The following is a 20,040-nucleotide window of genomic DNA, read 5'->3' as shown; positions in this document are numbered from 1 at the left end:
ACTCTATGTTGGGTTGTCGTACTCTCACCAGGGATCACCTTACAATCAATATAACTCTTTCTCCAAGCACTCCTTACTAAGAAGAAGTCAATTTGGCTCGCATTACCGCCACTCCGATAAGTCACTAAGTGGGATGTTCTCTTCATAAACCATGTGTTCATGATACTCAAGTCATAGGCTGATGCGAATTCCAAAATATCATTTCCTGCTTCATTCTTATCTCCAAAACCATACCCTCCATGAACACTCTCAAACCCATCTCGCCTAGAACCCACTCTCAAACAAGCTCCACCAAACCCACAACTAAAATTTGAAGGACTATTAATTATATGGAAATCTTCCAAATGTAAGGTAATAATCGAACCGAACCGAGCTTTAATCTACTTATGCTCGGCTCGTCAGAAAGTTAGCAAGTTTGAGCTCCAAATCATGTTCACGAGCTTGTTCACTAGTTATTCTCACGAGCAGCTCATTAAAATTGTTCATGAATTTTGCTTGCGAACAATTTATTAATGATGTTCATTTGAAATTGATAACTGAGCTTTAGCAAGCTTGCAAGCTTTCAAAGTAAGGTAATAGCCGAACTCAGCTTGTTTACAAATCGAGCTGAACATTGTCAAGCTTAACCTCGAACCGCTCATGAAATTTGTGAATTATGTGCTTATCTTCTTATTTATAGCTTTTTCTTTGTCTGAGAAAGAATAATGTAAAACCATGGTTTTATAATTGCCATTTAAATTCTAAAAAAGCGCAAAAATAGTTTGATGATATGCTGTGAAACACTTCCTTTTTCACAAGTTATATGGCAGGCAGGTAAGAAGATCGAAACGCATAGAGTTACCGATCAAGCTGAAGCAATTACCTGAAAAATACACAACCATTATTTGCCATTTGTATCATGCTAACGGATCTAGGATTCACGGATTCACGGAGAGAGGTGTTTGAGGGTTTTCTCTCGTGATTTATGGGTACTCAATTACTACTGTTTTAATACTATTGCAGAAAAAATATACAGCTCCGTACACAACTTCTATAGAGTTTTCCGAGGTTTTCCGGGCCCTGGCCTCCCTTAGATCCATGACTGTTGTGCCTCTGATCTTTTATTTTTTACACATTGAACTTTTGATCATTTAGAAATCAATATGTTAAATCCTTACAAATTGATATTTTAGGATTAAGTATGTATATTTATAAACAATCAAGAGTCCAACGCGTATAAGTAGGGTTGTAATCGAGCCGAGCTTTGGCCTACTTATGCTCGACTCATCAAAAAAATTGACAGACTCGAACTGGAGCTCAAGCTCAACATTATGTTTGAGAGCTACTTGCGAGCTTGTTCACGAGCTTTGCTCTGAACTTGAATTCTGTCCATTAACTTGGTTCACGAACATCTCATTAATTATATTCATTAGAAACTTCTTTACACAAAACTAGTAAACTACATACATAGTTTGAATCGTACAAAACTAGTAAACTAGAGCCGAATGTCAAACCGCTCGTAAGCGGCTCGGCTCATTTACATCCCCAGTATAAAATAAAAGCTCAAAGGAGCTTTACCTGTAAAAACAGCAAAATCCAAGGTCCTCTGGATATTTAACACAAAAAATTGCTTTCTTACTGTTAAGAATACAAATTTCGGATGTAGATAAAGTAATAACCCTCTCCTAACAAAGTTTCATCTTCAAAGGAAACTTTCTGGTTATCAGGAGTTAATGTCACCAAAAATAAAAACCGAAACGCTTAATCTATCAAAATCAGAATGATTAAGTGACTCGAAATGCTTTTCGCCTAAAAATTACATGAAAAGCGTAAAATTTTTGCTAAAGATTCTAACATTAGTGTGATCAATAAGTCGAGAAAAATACCTTCGCAGGCAGCCGATGCAGAGTACAGACTCACCGAGGAAATGAGTGATGAATAAATAACCAGTCTTCGGCTCCGGCCAAGGCATTCATCGGCAGAAAGACTGAGAGAGTTACAGCATCAAATACTAGTCAACCTTTATATGTAATACAATCAACATATAATGCTACCAATATCTTGCAGCATGCTGAGAATTTGCTATCTCCTTCAAAACAGCTCCAACAATTCCTGCCTGCTCAAGACATCCTTCCTTCTGCAATGCATCTAAAAGCGAAATACAAGTTTTGGTATTAATATTACAACCTTTCAACCGAGTTTCCTCGAAAAGTCTATACGCCTCCATTGCCCTATTTGCATAACTTAATCCTTCAATAATAGCATTATAACAAGCAGAATCAGGTATACCCCCTCTTGATTTAAACTTTTCAAGGAGTGAATTCGCCTCCACGATGTTCCCAGCTTTCGCAAGTCCGGCAATCATAGTAGTATAAGTGATCGTATTCGGTTGTAATCCTTGTTTCTGCATCTCTTGCCAAAATACAAATGCCTTGTTGAATTTCCTAATCTTACAGAGACCATTTATGAGAATTGTGTAAGTTATAATATTCGGAGTGCATTTCAAGTCTTTCATGGATTGAAAGCAAACAAGGGCTTCACTAATTTCCTCAGATTTCACCAAAGCATCAAGCAAGCAATTCCATGTGTATACATTTGGTGTTAAACCTCTCTGCATAAGCTCTTCCATGATTAAATACGCCTCGTCGATTCTACCGACTTTTCCAAACCCATCAATGAGACTGCTATAGATGACAACATTTACATCTATGTCCTTTGATTTAGCTTCTTCAAAGAGCATGTATGCTTCATCAAGCCTATCGATTTTCGCGAGGCCATCGATTACACAACCGTAAGTGACAACGGTTGGTTGGCACCCTTTTGTTTTCATTTCCTCCAGTAGCTGATAAGCTTTATTCACCTTGCCTGACTTGCAAAACCCATCAATTACAGCATTGTAAGCTAAGGTATCCAGAACACATCCTTGGTCCTTCATGGCATGGAACAGCTCAAATGTTTCACGGGGAAATCCAGCTTTCACGAGGCCGTGGATTATGATAGAATAACTTCTCACGTCCGGAACCAACCCTTGAGCTTTGATTTCCTGAAACAAAGACCTTCCTTTCTCAATTTCACCGGCTTTGAATGCACAATCCATGTATGTATTGAGAAGCATGAGATCCGGAGAACAGCCACTGTTGATCATTTCTTTGTATATCTTGTGAGCATCTTCTTTTCTGCCACATCTAAAAAAGTTTCTAATTAGGGAAGTATACACAATAGCATTTGGAATCTTATCACAATCCAACATCTTTTCGTAAAACCTGTAGGCATCGTCTACTCTACCGTCTTTTCCCAAACCATCTATAAGTGAACAAAACGTAACCTCGTTGGGGGTGCAAACTTTGTGATTCATTCCCTCAAACATAGAACAAGCCTCATCAAGTTTTCTAGCTTTACATAGTCTATCAATCATGATGTTCACAGTCCTGACATTAGGGAACAATCCAGCTTCTTCCATTGCATCCCGAACCTTGAAAGCAGTATCGATTTCTCCTGCTTTACATAACATATCTATTAGAATATTGTATGTTGCGTGACTAGGCACCGCATCTTTCTTCATCTCCTCAAAGATTCTTAACGCCTCGCCTAGTCTTCGCATTTTCCCAAGGCATGTCAAAATGCAATTATATGCAATCACACTAGGAATGCACCCCTTAGCTCTTTGTCTCTCAAGCAAACTGTATGCTTCTTCAAACTTTCCGGCAGATCCATAACCCATAATCATGGTGTTGTAAGCATATGCACACGGAACTCGTCTATTTCGTTCCATCTCCTCGAATATTTCCACTGCCTCATCCAATCTATTTGCTTTGCAGAGAACACCTATCATACTAGTATAAGTAACATCATCAGGTGATATACCATGCGCTTTCATCTCATGAAAGAACTTCCAAGCCATATCCAATTTCCCCAATTTACCAAAGCAATCTATACAGACATTATAAAGAACAATATCACCATCAAAACAATTACTTTTCATCTCATCCAACAAAGCCAGAGCCGCATCAAGACGACCCTGCCTCGCAAACACACGAATCACAGTTGTAAATAAGTGTACACTTACTTCATATCCTAGCTCCTGCATTTGATGAAAGAGTGTATTCATTAGGTCAGATTCATTAGCTTCAGATAAAGCCCCAATCAATGTCGTATAAGCTGAAAATGCAGGGCGGAATCTGAATTTCCTCATGCATTGAATCAATTCAAAAGCTTCTCTAAGTTTCTTTGACATGACACAACTCGTAATTAACTCAATACACGTGTTATTAAACGGTCCAAAACCTGCAATGCTCATTTCTCCGAGAATTTGTTCAAAATAATCAAAATTTCTCGTTTTCGCCATTATCATCAGAAGTGAATTGTATGCTTCCGGACAGTGTGACCGATCAGCTTTTTTCTCAGCCCATCGGAAATAACTTATTGCTTTATTAACATCTCTCAGTCTTCTTAACACTCTAATTACAAATTCTGGTTGAGGACTTTCATCAAACACAGACAACGCATTCTCAACGGCAGGGCCCCAAGGACCACGATCCAAAATAAGGCACACATCATCCACACCTTGCCGAATTCTCTCATAATTTTTCGGATTCTCTCGATTTCTCTCATCCAATTCGGAAGAAGAAGGGCCATTAGACATGGAAGACAACTTACGGGCATTAGAATAAAACTTACAGAGAGCGAAGTCATGTAGGAATCTTCTTCCTGGAGAATCAAAGAGGAGGAACAACGAGTGATGAAGATGGAAGATTGAATCAAAACTAAATTGAACAAAGAGGCAAAAGTTTACCTGGATTCCTCAGAAGCATCTTCATCTTCTTCATACATTCATTTCCAGGTATGTGTGTTAGATTACAGATCTATCTTCGAAGCTTACTGAGAAGATAGAGTATACAGAGAGAGCTCCAGGGTTTAGGGTTTAAGGTGGAGAGAAGATTTAGGACGAAGAGAGAAGATTTCGAGACCTTGTGAGATCAAACAAGGATGAAAAATAACTGTAACCAAACGGAAGAAAAGATAGGCTTAATTATAATTTCATAATATTATTTTGATAAAACTGTTTGAAAAAAACTTAATTGGCCCTAAATGTCACGTGGCCAAATGTGAGCCAGGTCAAAACTCCATGCGGTGTCAAGACCTTTTTTAAGTAATTTCTACCGAAGCAATCTATCTTCTTTAAACGTCCCATCAATACGTTTGTCAATATTTCATCTCAAAAGAAACCTCGTTCTAAAAGGGACACGCCTTTGAGCTAACTCCGGAACCTATAGTATTCGTAGAGTTCCATCCACATTCACCTCCCTTGCTCAATCTCTAGCAAGAAAAAAATTATAAATTCTTTCTCCCTTTTGTAGCAATGTCTTTGTCTCTGTCACCATAACCCTCCATAATACGAGAGATTCAATACTTTCTATAACTACATTAATTGTGATTGGACTTTTAAACTTTAGTTTGTGTATCTCAACTCAATTATAGTATGAGAGTAAAATACATGAGGTTGAAGAACAACAAAATCAACAACGAGCACACAATACCCGATGATCGAGAGTAGGAAATTAACTCATCATTTATACAATAAACATAAATGAGAGTAGGTTTAATCGTATAAATCAATTCTGTTAAATGAGAATGAGTTTGGTTTATTAAAGACATTAAAAATGTGACAAAACAATGATATGCAACTCTCATCCATTCTTTCTTCTTCTTATTTTTTTTTTTTGTTCTTCCCAATCAGCTCACATGTAATTTTCTCTTATTTGATTATTAGTGTTTTTTTTATCTTCTCCCTTATAATATTAATTTTTTTTTGTTCAAATTTGTTTCTACAATCGTCACATAAAACGCTAAGGATAATCTTGAATTATGTTGAGATTGCGTTGTGCTATTTGCAGTTTCCTCATCTCGAAACTAGACAACTTTGGTTGAAAAACAAGGAAGGGGATTCTGATGGCTATTCCAATTATGATATTTCTCTCTTCTTCATCACTACATATATAGATTGCTCTTCTCTTGCTCATCACTATATATGTTAGTTTCCACGATGTGAAAGTTAACATTATTGTCATATAGCAAACATTATTGGCATTATTGGTCTAGCAAACATTGTCATTAAAGAAATTATTTCAACTTTCAACCTTATTAAAATTGTATCCAGGATGTAAAAATCATAATAATTGATATGAATTGTCCTCAGACTATAAAAGTTATCATTATTGATATGAGTTGTCTTCAAACTTTGAAAGTTCAAATTATTGATACAAGTTATCTCCAGGCTATGAGTTGTCTCCTGACTGTAAAGAGTTAATATTATTGACATAAGTTGTCTTCAGGCTGTGAAAGTTAACATTATTGAAATAAGGTGTCATCATGCTATGAGTTTTATCCAAACTGTTAAAGTTAACATTATTGATATGAGTTACCCACACACATATATATATATATATATATATATATATATATATATATGAAACGTCATTAAATAACCTCACAATCTTCAAAGCAACACAAACCTCACCATTTACATAAGCAAAACAACTACATGCTCTTTATCTCACCAAAATGTCTTCAAATAGTAGTGTATAATTCGAGGAACAGGGGTAGAGAATGATCAAATGATTCAGGAGGATCATGAACTTGAACAAGCACAAAAATAAACAGTCTAAACTTCTGAATCTTGAGAGAGAAAATATGTAGAACGTAATCGTGAAGCTGTTGCACAACGTCTGTATAATGACTAGTTTTCAACTGGATCAGTTTATTCGGAGGAAGTGTTTTGTACACGGTTCTGAATGAGTAAAAATTTGTTCCAACATGTAGTGGATGACCTGGGGATCACACATCATATTTTCAACAAAGGATTGATACTGAAAAAAGAAACAATTTGTCTCCATTACAAAAATGCACAACAGCTACATGCATACTTCCGTATGAATCTCTAGCTGATGCTTTTGATGAAACATAAAAATTAGTTAGCGCATGATGTTAGAATGTGTGGAATTTTTTTTCATATTGTTATCGAGGTGTATCCCCATATGTATATAGGGAGGCCCAATCTCGCGATGTACAACATTTGATTCAGATGCATGAGGAACACCATGAGTTCCCTAGATGTTTGATGGTATCGCTTGCTGCATTAGGCATGGAATAATTGTCCAGTTGCGTGGAAAGGACAATATACTCAAAGAGATTATGGGCATCTGACAATCATGCTTGAAATAGTCGCTTTAGTAAATCTTAAGGTATGGAACACGTATTTTGATGTTGTTGGGTCCAAACAATGACCTTAATGTTTTGAGCAAATCCAATTTGTTCCAAGATAATTTAAGAGTAGGAGTGAGCAACCGAACCGAATTATCGGTTAATCAAGCTGAATTTTGTATAATTTTAAAAACCAAACCGTATCAAATAACTAAAATAACCGAAGTTGATGGAACCAAATTTTTTTGGTTCGGTTCGATTACCAACCAAATAACCGAGAATTTTATATTTTTAATTTAAATATTTAAAATGTTATAAATTATGAAATTGAGCTTCGTTAATTTAGAATTTGCAATTTCAAATTCAAATTACCTTATATATTATAAATTAATTCAATAATGTTTAAAACTAAATTTTGGGATTTCTTGTACAAATTAAAATATGAAAAACAAATAAATAAGTAAAATTATATTATGTTTATTTAAATATATATTTAGTTCAGTTTTCAGTTAAACCAATATTTTTTCCAAAATAACCGAACCGATAACCGAATATCGAACAATAAAAATTTGACAACTGAACCGAACCAAATTATTAAAATAACCAAACCAAACAAGAATTTCGGTTCGGTTATCGGTTTGGTCATCGATTATTGGACTTTTTGCTCACCCCTATTTAAGAGGAACAACTCCACCAGTGCAATTTACTGTTAACAACATGACGTACAATATGAAATACTACCTAACAAATGGTATATATCCTGAATGAGTTAAAAGCTTTCCATATGTCAATGACCCTCAACGAATTTGTTACAAACAAAAGCATGAGAGCGAACGGAAAAACGTTGAACGGACATTCGAAGTCTTTCAAACACGTTTTTCAATAGTACATGGACCAACACATGCTTGGCATAAAAGAGAACTTCACATCATTATGGATACATGTGTAATATTACATAACATGATTGTTAAAAATAACAGACACACCTACTCAATAAACTTTCTTAAAGAAGTTTTTCAATCAATAATTCCTCATGACATTTAACATGGACATGTTCCAAATTTTGCTGCTTATCTCGCAAGGGATCTAAGGATCTACAATAGAAGAATGCACACTCCACTAAAATTGGATTTAGTATAACACCTTTGTAAACGTTTTAGAATCACCAACCTTATTGATTGATCACTGACAAATTTCACTCTCGAACATGTTATTATTTTAATTTAATATATAAGTTTCTTTATTCTTTTTCAAATGTACGTTTATATATATACTTATTATTTTAATTTAATATATAAGTTTCTTTATTCTTTTTCAAATGTACGTTTATATATATACATATACACATGTTTCTAATATATTTTACATTTTCATTAATTATTAAAATCGATAAAAAATATGATATTCTGATTTTAAATTTTTTAATCCAATTAAATAAAACAATCAAATTATAAATATTTATTAATTAATAATAAATATTAATAGATATTTTTTATTAATTAAATATTAATTCATTATTACTTATATTATTAATACAAGTAATTACAAAATATGTTATGATTTTTTGGTAGTAGAGTATTTTAAAGAGAGAAACCGAATGATATCATAAATAGGTGCCTTCTATGGTTACTTTGTTTTTAACAAAGTACCATTACTTTGGTGTATTTTCACCATTGGATGATGGAGTATAAATTTAATCCAATGGTGAAAACATACAAAGTAAGGTTTACTTTGTAAAAAACAAAGTAAGCATAGCATTTACCTCATATATATATATATATATATATATATATATATATATATATATATAATTTAAATTATGAAAAAAAAAATTTGATGAAATTTAAATTATGAAATTTAATAGACTTTTAAATTTTATTTTATGTATATTTAAAATTTAAATACTAAGTAAACATTGTTTATACTGTAATTAATATAAATATAACAAAGTCTTTTTAACTAAAATTAAGAAGATTTCATAATTCGTGGGCATTCTTAGAAGGAAGACTTGATTCAAGTAAAAATTAATTGTAATTCTAAGAAAATAAACCTAAAAATCTAAAATTACCTAAATTATGTACTTAATATATATCAAATACAACATTTTATGTATCACTCGAGTTACTTGCAAATAGTACATCAATTTTTGAAACATAAAGGAGTCTAATTATGAAGCTCTCTCTGGCTGGTATACAAGCAAACTACATGATTTCTCTAAACACAAAACTTCGGTTATGCTATAGTTTGATTTGATTACCCTTTACAATGACTGCTAAAAACGACTGTCTGTGACGGAAGCTGGGTGACAAGCCACTGTTTGCAAAAATTGCTCAATCAATGCCCAAGCTGGAATAGGGTTCAAATGCACCCTGACAATGAGAAAAGAGAAAATCCTGAATGAATCTAAATCTATATCTTAATTCCCAAAATGTAGGATAACAGAGATCTATCTATCTCTAATGAAAAAAGAGAGAGATAATACATTCCTAGTCCCGTTACTTGTCTAAAAATGTCGATTGTCCTCCTATACTTTGGAAACGTCGGGTTTACCATCTGAATTTGCTTAAAGCAATCTATTGACCCTCCCTAAATCCAGGTGGTAGAAAAAAGGGAAAGTTTTGGACAAGTTGAGGTGCATCCTACTTAAGTAAGTTTAGGGAGCCAATAGATCACCATAAGCAAGTTCAGAGTGGGCAATGAGTCAGTTTAAGCAAGTTCGGGAGTAAATAGGACGAACCTAAAGTATACCATGACAGTTGAACTTCCTAGACAAGAGGGTGCTAGGGATGTATTAAGCTAAAAAGATGGGAATGGTTGTACTATTGAGCAACCTTTAACTTGGCCCAAAAAGTTGATTCGCCCCTGAACACACAAATTGTCTCGTTAGAGTCCACGTGGCGGAACAAGATTGGTTTTGGAAAAATTGAAATGTATATCACTTTAAGCAAGTTCAAGGTGCAAAAATAGATTAATGTAAGCAAGTTAAGGGGGCTAATAGGTCAGTTTAAACAAATTAAGGTGGTTAATAGGTCATTTAAAGCAAATTCAGGGGGCTAACGAGACACTCTATAAGCTAAGGGGGTCAATCGACTTTTTGAGCCAAGTTTAGGGGGCTACTGATGTATTAAGCCAAAAAAAAAGGCCTTTAAACTACAGTGTTTGTTAGTTCAAACTTCACAGGTGGTAAGAGCAGATTACCATAATATGACCCTGTGTTCTCAATCATCCAGGTGTATGCATCTCTGAGGAGAAAAATAAAGAAAAGAGAACTGCAACAAGAGGATGCCTTGTGTGCAAAACAAATTAATCAAATTCATTCTTCTAGTTGGGTAAAATTGGTTCAATTTCATTTGACTACCAAACCAAACTACTCCAATTTCTACTGGAAGATGCTACTCACAGAGCAGTCATCATGAACCCGCCATATCGTCTCGCCCAAGAGATTTGCTACTGACAACACTGTGAGCTGCGGAAAGTAGTTCTGCTCCGAAACTGGTATAGTATTTGTTATGATCACCTCTTGGAAAAGACCACTCGATAACCTCTCGATAGCAGGAGGACTGCAAATAACAATCAGATGAATGGGTCATTCAATCAGATGCTTCAAATCTTTAGTCATGCTATTGCTATACATGATCAAAATAAAACACGAACTAGGCCGAAGAATTATTTTCAATTCCATTGGTAACAAAGAAAAAAGATGCGAGTCAGTCAAAACTGTAATTAATGTTAATGGCAAAACACAGCTTATTGTGTATTCAAGTTGACAGTAGACAAAGTTATAACTTCTAAAACATTCAACATAGAAGTATGAAGGAACCTGAAAACAGCATGTGTACAACATGCATAGACTTCCCTTGCTCCCTCTTGATGCAAAAGAGCTGCACCTTTGGTAATAGTCCCTGTAAAACCAACCAATAAGTAACCATGGATTAAGAATTTAGGATAACGATATATGGCCAAGGGGTCTAAGAGACGTCAAAATACTTCCAGAACTAAACCAGACCCAACTGATTAAAAGATCAACATTATGTGTCAGAATATTTTTAATTCAGCTGCATAAATACAAATAACTGCAGGCAATCTAGAAGTTCAGAATTACTACTTAATCGACCATAGGTATACAAGACCACTGCCACTATGCAATAGCAGCTATTTCAAAATGTTATCAAGATATGTTAATAGGAAAAATGGTAAGATATTCGGTTCTTATATTCTCTACCAATCATATGTTTATTTTCCTAAAATAACAATAATCATATGTTCACATATAGGTTCCAAACTACAAAAGAAATAAGATGATCTGTTAATTTCAAACCAATAGTTAAAACTTAAAGAAGATCATCTAAAAACTTGAATGTGAAGACAATTTGATGCTCATTGGACTTGAAACAGAGCAAACTAATATTTAAAAGTTCAAATCATCAAAATTTAATGCTAATTGCAGTATAGATAACTATAGCTCAAACATGTTCAAAGTGCATGAGTATACAACTTTGTACCATGTATTCTGTCAAGCGGAAAAAGCAGCAAATTGTATTTTCAGAAAAACTTACCAGCTGTGTCAATCATGTCATCTACCATGACTGCAACCTTTCCCTTCACATCTCCTATCAAATTCATAACCTGAATGATGTAATTTAGCAACATAAAGCAATGCACCTTGTAATCAATACGTATAACTGAAATCAACTAGTTGGCAACTTTGGAACTTTGACTAATATTCAAGAAACAATGTAAAGTCCATATGGTCACAAAAACGAAGACAGTGGAAGAGGAAATTACAGTAAGTAATGAAATCAAAGACATTAAAGCATTTAGTTCAGATTTCTCGAAAAAAAAGCGTGTGAAAGTTAAGTGGGTAGGAATAACGCAAGCACTTTGATAATATCACCTAGAAAGCAGAAAGTTCAGACAAAGCTCTTTCTTGTGTGTGTGTGACCAGTGTTAATAAGTATGATTTTTCTACCCAGGAATAGTTAATGAAACCCTGTAATTTTTCAACATCTACAACCATCACAGTAAGGTATATCAAAGCAATGTATAGCGAGATCCTACCTCCGCAACATTGTGTCCATGGCGCCTTTTATCCACAATTGCAAGAGGTGCATCTGACAATTTCTTGGCAAAAGCACGTGCTCTAGCTACACCACCAACATCAGGGGAGACCACCACCAAGTCATCAGAACATATAGTCTTGCTTGCAAGGTAATCAAGAATCACCGGCTGTGGTGCAAAAGCAGATAATAAAAATTAATTGATTTTACCAGAGCACAGAAACCAGATGCTTCACCAGTAAAAAAGCTCCAAAAAATAGTCAGCAAATACATGCAAGAGAATCAATATTCAACTCTATTTAGTTCTTAACCTTTATTTCACACTCCAATATCTGTTTTCTGTATAATGTGGGAGTCATAGATAGAAAGGCCGAGTACCTGACCATATACATGATCCACGGGAATGTCAAAATATCCCATTGACTGCCCAGAATGAAGATCACAAGCAAGAACACGGTTTGCACCCGCTTCTGTAATCAAATTTGCAACAAGTTTCGCAGCAATGGATTCACGACCTTGAGTCTGCAAGAGGAGAACATGGAGATAATTACCAAAACAGAGGAAGAAAGCAGAGAATAATGGAGCTAAATAAATGGACGAATACGAAGGACCTAAATATCTATTATTAGCTTTCCAGGAACTAAAATTATTTGAGGATGAACTAATGTTTCAGTTGTCAAGCAACAAAAGCATGCAATCAACTAATTTTGAAATTGATTAGATTATAATAGCATTACCTTTCTATCAGCCCTGGCATACCCAAAATATGGGATCACAGCAGTAATAGTTTTTGCTGACGCCCTTCGACATGCATCAATCATTATCAGAAGCTCCATAAGATTCTCATTTGCAGGAGGGCATGTGGGTTGAACAAGATAAACATCACATCCCCTGACACTCTCTTGCAATTGAACATAAATCTCACCATCAGCAAAGCGCTTTATTTTGGTTTTCCCAAGCTCCAATCCCATGTAGCATGCAATTTCCTACAACATAAAATGCGTCATAAAAAGTGGACATTAAAAGATCATGTGAAAGCTTCTGCTATACTGTTGCATATATCAAATCATTGAATCGAAAGATAGAAAATGAAGGATTTGGGTATTAAAAGCATGAATTCCGTCTGCAACCGTACTAATTGAACTAAAACCCAATTGGTCATCAAAACGAACATGTGAGACTTCAGAGTGCATAAAAATTAAACCAATTGGTCACAAAAGCATGAAATGAGCCATCAAAGTGATTGAGAAAAGCAACACTGCAAAAACTGGAGAAATTAAACGTAAATGCATGCCAAACGGAAGGGGGAACATGCAATTTCCTACAAGATAAACACTTCAGAACGAGTGAACATTAAAAGATTACGTACGAGCTTCACAAAAAGGTTTAAAAAAAACTTATGAACTATAGCTGTTATACTGTTGCATATATAAATTATTGAACTAAAAGATAGAAAACGAAGGATTTAGGTATTAAAAGCATGAATGCCGCCCGCAACCATACTAATTGAATTAAACCCCAATCGGTCATCAAAATGAACATGTGAGACTTCAGAGTGCATAAAAATTAAACCAATTGATCATAAAAGCATGAAATGAGCCATCAAAACGATTGAGAAAACAAACAGAGCAAAAACTGGAGAAATTAAACGTAAAGGCATGCGAAATGGAAGGGGAAACAAACAAGTATACCTGAGATAACGCGGGATTAGCAGTGCCAGAGAAAATGCGGAGTCTAGATTTGTTAGGAATACTGTTCTCCAAATGAGTTTTGGAATCTAAAAAACTCGGGAATGATTGTTCGCTCGGAGTTATAATCGGTATGCATGGCTTGCCGTTGTCGAACTTGAGCGGCTCAATCAGATTACATCTCTGTGAAGACAGAATCAAACTACATTTTAGAAACAAAATTACGACACGAATTCTCTGGCAAAAAGCATAAACTGAAGAATTGAAGAAAAAAATCAGTCATGGAACATTTCAAAAAGAAAAGGCAGGGCGTTACGATGCCTTGTCGGAGCGGGAAGCGAGGCTCCCTGGAGGCGAAACTTGAAGAGCGAAGTAGAGAAGTAGATGCAGTTGATAAGTGAAGCAGTGACGCCATGATTAACGATTGGAGCGAGAGGGAAGGATCGATTAGGGTTTCTGCTTAAGGAAGAAGCATTGCTCCATTGTTTGTGTATATAAGGGGTTTGCTTTAATAGATTACCAAAATAAAATCAAACGCTATTAAATTAAAACGATAAAGAAATCTATAACACTCCACTCGAGATTTTTTTTTTCCAAAAAATATATATAAAAAATTGCTCTTGACATTTTGGTGGTAAAAAGAAAAAGAAAAAAAAAAAAAAAAAAAAAACGTGAATTACCACTAATTTATACCTCTAGTCTCGGGAGACCGAACTATCTTTTTCACCAAAATTGAAAAAACCCAAAACCTCTCAAGAACTCTATACAATAATCGATCAAATCCGGACTAATTTTTGAACCGAATCATGGATGGTGACAAAAGCCGTAAAGGGAAAGCGAAAATGGTAAGATTTACGGTTTTATTTCGTTGAATTTCGCTTTGATTTGAATCTGTTTAGCAGATTTTGAAAATTGCCGGAATCGCAGTCGGGCGTATGAACATCACGCCCGACATGTGGTTCCAGCGTAAGAGCATCACGCTCGACCAGTGGTGCGGGCGTGATAGCCACATGCCCGCACCACTGGTCGGGCGTGATTCTCGAACGCCCGTACCACTGGTCGGACGTGATGTTCATACGCCCGACCAGTGGTGCGGGCGTGATTTGCATACGCCCAAGTATTTTTTTTAAAAAATTTTACATTATTTACATTTAAATTAATTTAGTGTAATTTATAATTTATATGTTGCCATTTTTTATTAACTAGATGTAATTTTTTGTAGACGGAGCGGCCTACTAGGGTGGGAAATCCATCCCGTCATCTGCTCGTCGTCTAGATATGGACGACGAGGATGATACACCATGTCATACGAGATTGCGTGGTATTGATATATCCGGTCGTAGGCGGAGAGGGGCTGCGACGGACAAGTTGAGGAGGGGGCCGATTGTGGATCAGCCCGATATTCATGGATCGGCGGGGGCGACGGATTTTGGTGACAGAGAGCCTGATAGCGATTCTATGGAGGACTACCTGGATGTAGACCTGTCCATGGGCCGGACTGGGTCGGGCTCGGGCCGGGCCAGTCGGGTTTTTAAGTAAAAATGCTCAGCTCAAGCCCAACCCAACCCACAATTAATTTAGGCGGGCTCGGACCGGGCTGGGCTCGGGCTTAAAAATTAAATCCCGAGCCCAACCCATATAAGCCCACCTAAATATATATATATATAATTGTTAATTATAAAAAAATAAATATTATACTTAAAAATAAATATTTAATATATAAATATATATTTATTAATTAAAATTAATAAACGGGCCGGGCTGGGCCGGCCCGTGTTATTTTTATTAATCCCAAGCCCGCCCAAAAAATAGGCGGGCTTTGGCGGGCCTGGGCCGATGAACAATTTTTATTGTCCAAGCCCGGTCCAAGGGACACGGGCCTGGGCGGGCCGGACGGGTATCCGGACCCGTGGACAGGTCTACCTGGATGTGGTAGCTCAGGTACTGCGACAGTCTGCAGCTGCACGTGATCGCGAGGTTGAGGATAGCGATGAGCAGCCGACCCCGGGCAGACAGCCGACCCAGCGCATAGGAGGTCGCTTTGCAACTACAGGTATTTTTTTAGTATAATTTTATAATTTTAGTATAACTTTAGTATAATTTTAGTATTTTAGTATAATTTTATAACTTTAGTATAATTTTAGTATAATTTTATAATTTGAGTATAGTTTAGTATAATTTTATAATTTTAGTATAATTTTAGTATAATTTAGTATAATTTTATAATTTTAGTATAATTTAGTATAATTTTAGTATAGTTTAGTATAATTTTAGTATAATTTTATAATTTTAGTATAATTTTAGTATAACTTTAGTATAATTTTAGTATTTTAGTATAATTTTAGTATTTTAGTATAATTTTATAATTTTAGTATAATTTTAGTATTTTAGTATAACTTTAGTATAATTTTACAACTTTAGTATAATTTTATAACTTTCAGGGACCAGCAAACGTCCCAAAGCTAGTGAGGACGAGAGCTGGCTAGTTAGTGGACTGGTGGATGGTGGCCCCGTTGATGGTTCCGTGATTCCTAGTTTTCTAGGACATGTTGCCTCACGGATGCTGGGAGGAGAGCTTCGGTCGTTTCTGACATGCTACAACAGATCAACAGCATGCCGAGATTTGTGTCAGTGGTTTTCTGGTGCGTCACCCGATGTAAGAATAATATAGTTTGTCAACATTTATTGTAATTTGTATTTTTAACTATAAACATAAAAAACATTCAGTAATTGTATAAATTGTATATGTGTCATTTTACAGCTGAAGGAGATGATCGAGAAGACTGGTTTGTCTCACCTTCCACATATTATGTTTAAGAACCTCGACACTCCGCTGTTGACTGCGTTCGTGGAGCGGTGGCAGCTCGATACGAACTCCTTCCACATGTCGTTCGGGGAGATGACTATCCAGCTGCATGATGTATGGCAGATTCTTCGGATCCCGATCGACGGTCCGATGGTGTCCGAGTCTCCCACTACTGACGGGCTTCATGCCATGTGCATGATGATGTTTGGGGTGGATCGGGAGCAGCTTCTGTTGTCGGACCGACATTTATGGAGTGGTGGAGGTGTATTTGTTCAGGCTGTACACAGGCTTGTCATCCAGGGTAGGGATGACGCTACTCGGGCCACATCGTGGATGTGGCTTATGTTTGGATCCACTTTGTTTATTGACAAGAGTGGAGATAGGATTAGGCCGGCCCATCTTGCTGAGGTTTACGGCGGTGTCAGAGGGGCAGCTGGATTTTCATGGGGGTCTGCTACACTTGCCACGTTGTACCGGCAGCTGGGGATAGCGAGCAGAGGAGACTGTTCTGGTATATGCGGATGTTTGACCCTACTGCAGGCGTGGATATACGAGTATTTTCCGGTGTTTCGGCCGCATAGACTAGCTCACGTGATCCCAGTTGACCATGCCCGTGCATTGAGATGGGAGGTCGGGGTACCAGGCAAGACGACCGCCCGACTAGATACCATATGCGGGCAGCTGGACCGTATGCCAGCAGCAGAGGTATTTTATAAAATTTTAGAATTGATTTAAGTATTATTTATAGTATATTATTATTTATTATTGAGTATTATTTTTTTCAGGTGACTTGGTTGCCTTATGGTCCTGTCCCCGATGATGATCGGCTTCGAGTGTCCTACGCCGGTTGGATACGATGTAGAGACATCGTCGAGCCGTATATGCCCGATCGAGCGCTGCGACAGGTCGGATATACTCAGCCTATCCCAGCTGAGCGTATTAGACCTGATAAAGCAGTACGACCATAGAGATCTTTATCGTACAAGCTCACGCATTCCTCTATCACAGTTGAGGATACCTGGCAGAGATTTCCATCGGCTCGGGGCATTGATCGGAGGAGATGCCGACCAGTTGAATACGATCCCACTGCCTGTGATCCTGCTTATATGGACTGGTATATACGATATTCGCATCCTCATCTCCTTCATGCACCACATGTTGGACCGGTCCAGCATGCTCGCGCCAACAACGAATTTGTAAGTTTATTATTATTTAATATTATTATTTAGTATTAGTTTATATGCGTTTATTTTTTAATATTTATTTATTTATTTTTTGGAGTGGGTTAGCTGGTTGTGGCGTGTCACCCAACTAGCGGCTACCCACCGATCTGACGAGAATGCTCCACGCATTAAGAGGGAGATGGATGAGTTTATGGAGGCGTGGCATCGGGCGAGCTAAATTATTTTTGTAGAACTTCATACATTTTAACACTTTTGATATTATATGTACTCTTTTATGTTTATTAATTTTTATTTTAATGTTTATGTTTTTAAATTTTATTTGTTAAAGGGTAATCTGAGTTAAAATGTCGTAATTTTATTTCTAAACGGATAATTCGAGTTAACCACAATTATCAACATTTTTTTTTGAGATTTAGGCATGCGGGCGTGTGGTAATCACGCCTCACCACAGGGTGAGGCGTGATTACCTCACGCCCGCGTGCCGGGAGAGGTTTTTCCCCCAATTTCCCACCTCAAAGCCTCAAAGGGTACTTTCGTCCTTTCACGGGGCTAGAGGTGGGAAATTGGGGCTGGGTTTAACAACATCCAAAAAAAACATTAAGGCTTTATTTTATTTTATTTTATAAAAATGCCTACATGTTCATTAAATATGAAAAATAACAAGTATAACAAGAAACGGAAAAGGTAAAAAACCTTTACAAAATCCACAATGGGACGAAAACGGCTACAAAGAGCATAAAAAAATCATAAAAGGTATAAAACACACAGAAAAACAATAAAACATATACTTCATTGAAATCTTAATCCGCAGAAAAGTAACTGCAATCGAATTTTCATCATTTAGGCCCTTCCGAACATTCGGATCTGAGTCCTTTCTTTTGTTGCAACCATGAAGATATATTGATCCACGTATAAAATAAATTGTTTCCGCTCTTGCTAAATCCGAAAAATGTATAAATAGCAGAATAATGGAGAGTAGATACAATTCAAACGGATAAAGAGATCTAATAAAATGTATAAACACATACTAAAAAGAAAGAAAGAAAACAGTAAATCTAACCCAACAAAACATTAAGGTTCTGTTTAGTACGTTGTTAGGGATGTTGTCATACAGGAATTTTCACATGCACCTTAATGAGAAAGACCGTTAGATATAAGCTTATTAAATCTAAGCCTCAGGATGCTTTGAATCTCCACCTTAGGATTCTAATAGGCCTAGATCTAACGGTGAATGAGTAAATTCTATATGCTCATTAAGGTGCTGTTGGGGGCTAATTTAATTTTTATATTTTTAGCATAGATTATAATTTTACTCTATAGTTTTTTTTATTTAATTAAATTCATTTTGCAACAAAATAAAAATGCAATAAAAAAAATAGAAAATAATATCAAAAGATGATTATAAAAAAGAAAAGAAAAAGAAATAATAAAAATCAGGGGCAAATTTGCACCATTTTTTCAGTAACCCGTCCAACAACTTCGAAGACGAAAACAGACCCCAAAACAACAAGATATCAGACCGTTATTATTTTTTTTAGAAAGTTCGGGATGTTAGCTTTCCGGAATATAAAAAACGGAGCAAAACGGAGCTAAAACGAAGCCGGTAGAATTTTTCAAAGGGAAGTAGTGCTGAAAAACGGGTTTGAACATGTCCAACACATTACAGGAATGTTTTTTACGGCATTATCTCCATTCTTCCAACTCCCAACTCAGTCATTTTCTCTCTTCAACTAATGGGAAGGTAATGGGATCATGGGTGAGAAGTTTAAGGGCCACTAACATGAGATTTGTTACTCAAAATCCTATAAATTGAGCTCAAATCCTTCATTCCAAACCCCACTCAAAAATCAATCAAACACAGACAACTCAATTTTTCTCTCAAATTCTCTGCCAAAATCGGCATTTTTATCAATCCTTAGATTCGTAGAAATCGTTCTTTAGCATCTAATTAGTCTAAACAAGGTCTCAATTCCCAGAATTAGCTCTTTAATCTTTAGTTCCTCAGAAAAGCTTCCAATTTTCAGAAACTTCAAATCCGAAATTCTCTTAGTTTAATCAACCAATTTTCAAATCGTTTCTTGCAATCTCTTAGTTAAGTCAGTAAAATCATAACTCAATCCTCGGTT

The 20,040-nt window shown here is 36.1% G+C and overlaps 2 protein-coding genes across 3 annotated transcripts; both read right to left on the bottom strand.

The window, feature by feature from the left end:
- Positions 1-1,382: 1,382 nt before the first annotated feature.
- Positions 1,383-5,002, bottom strand: LOC136220949 (pentatricopeptide repeat-containing protein At3g06920). The gene is made up of 2 exons (XM_066008806.1): positions 4,772-5,002; positions 1,383-4,686 (listed from the first exon to the last, which is right to left on the bottom strand). Exons 1-2 carry the CDS (start codon positions 4,803-4,805, stop codon positions 2,030-2,032), a joined length of 2,691 nt encoding a protein of 896 aa, XP_065864878.1. The 5' UTR covers positions 4,806-5,002; the 3' UTR covers positions 1,383-2,029.
- A 4,222-nt stretch (positions 5,003-9,224) lies between these two features.
- Positions 9,225-14,453, bottom strand: LOC136220947 (ribose-phosphate pyrophosphokinase 1). Of its 2 annotated transcripts, XM_066008804.1 has the most exons (10): positions 14,241-14,453; positions 13,928-14,107; positions 12,974-13,222; positions 12,615-12,758; positions 12,238-12,405; positions 11,736-11,805; positions 11,000-11,081; positions 10,580-10,739; positions 10,378-10,465; positions 9,225-9,548 (listed from the first exon to the last, which is right to left on the bottom strand). In XM_066008804.1, exons 1-10 carry the CDS (start codon positions 14,337-14,339, stop codon positions 9,538-9,540), a joined length of 1,251 nt encoding a protein of 416 aa, XP_065864876.1. In that variant the 5' UTR covers positions 14,340-14,453; the 3' UTR covers positions 9,225-9,537. The 2 variants fall into 2 exon arrangements, with proteins under 2 accessions (XP_065864876.1, XP_065864877.1); XM_066008805.1 differs by lacking the exon at positions 10,378-10,465 and having other exon boundaries at positions 14,241-14,452.
- Between the last annotated feature and the right edge of the window lie 5,587 nt (positions 14,454-20,040).

The sequence above is a fragment of the Euphorbia lathyris genome, chromosome 2, assembly GCF_963576675.1.
Source record: "Euphorbia lathyris chromosome 2, ddEupLath1.1, whole genome shotgun sequence".
NCBI lineage: Eukaryota > Viridiplantae > Streptophyta > Magnoliopsida > Malpighiales > Euphorbiaceae > Euphorbia > Euphorbia lathyris.
The sequence above is the reverse complement of the archived record's forward strand: the minus strand, read 5'-3'. Positions and strand labels throughout refer to the sequence as shown.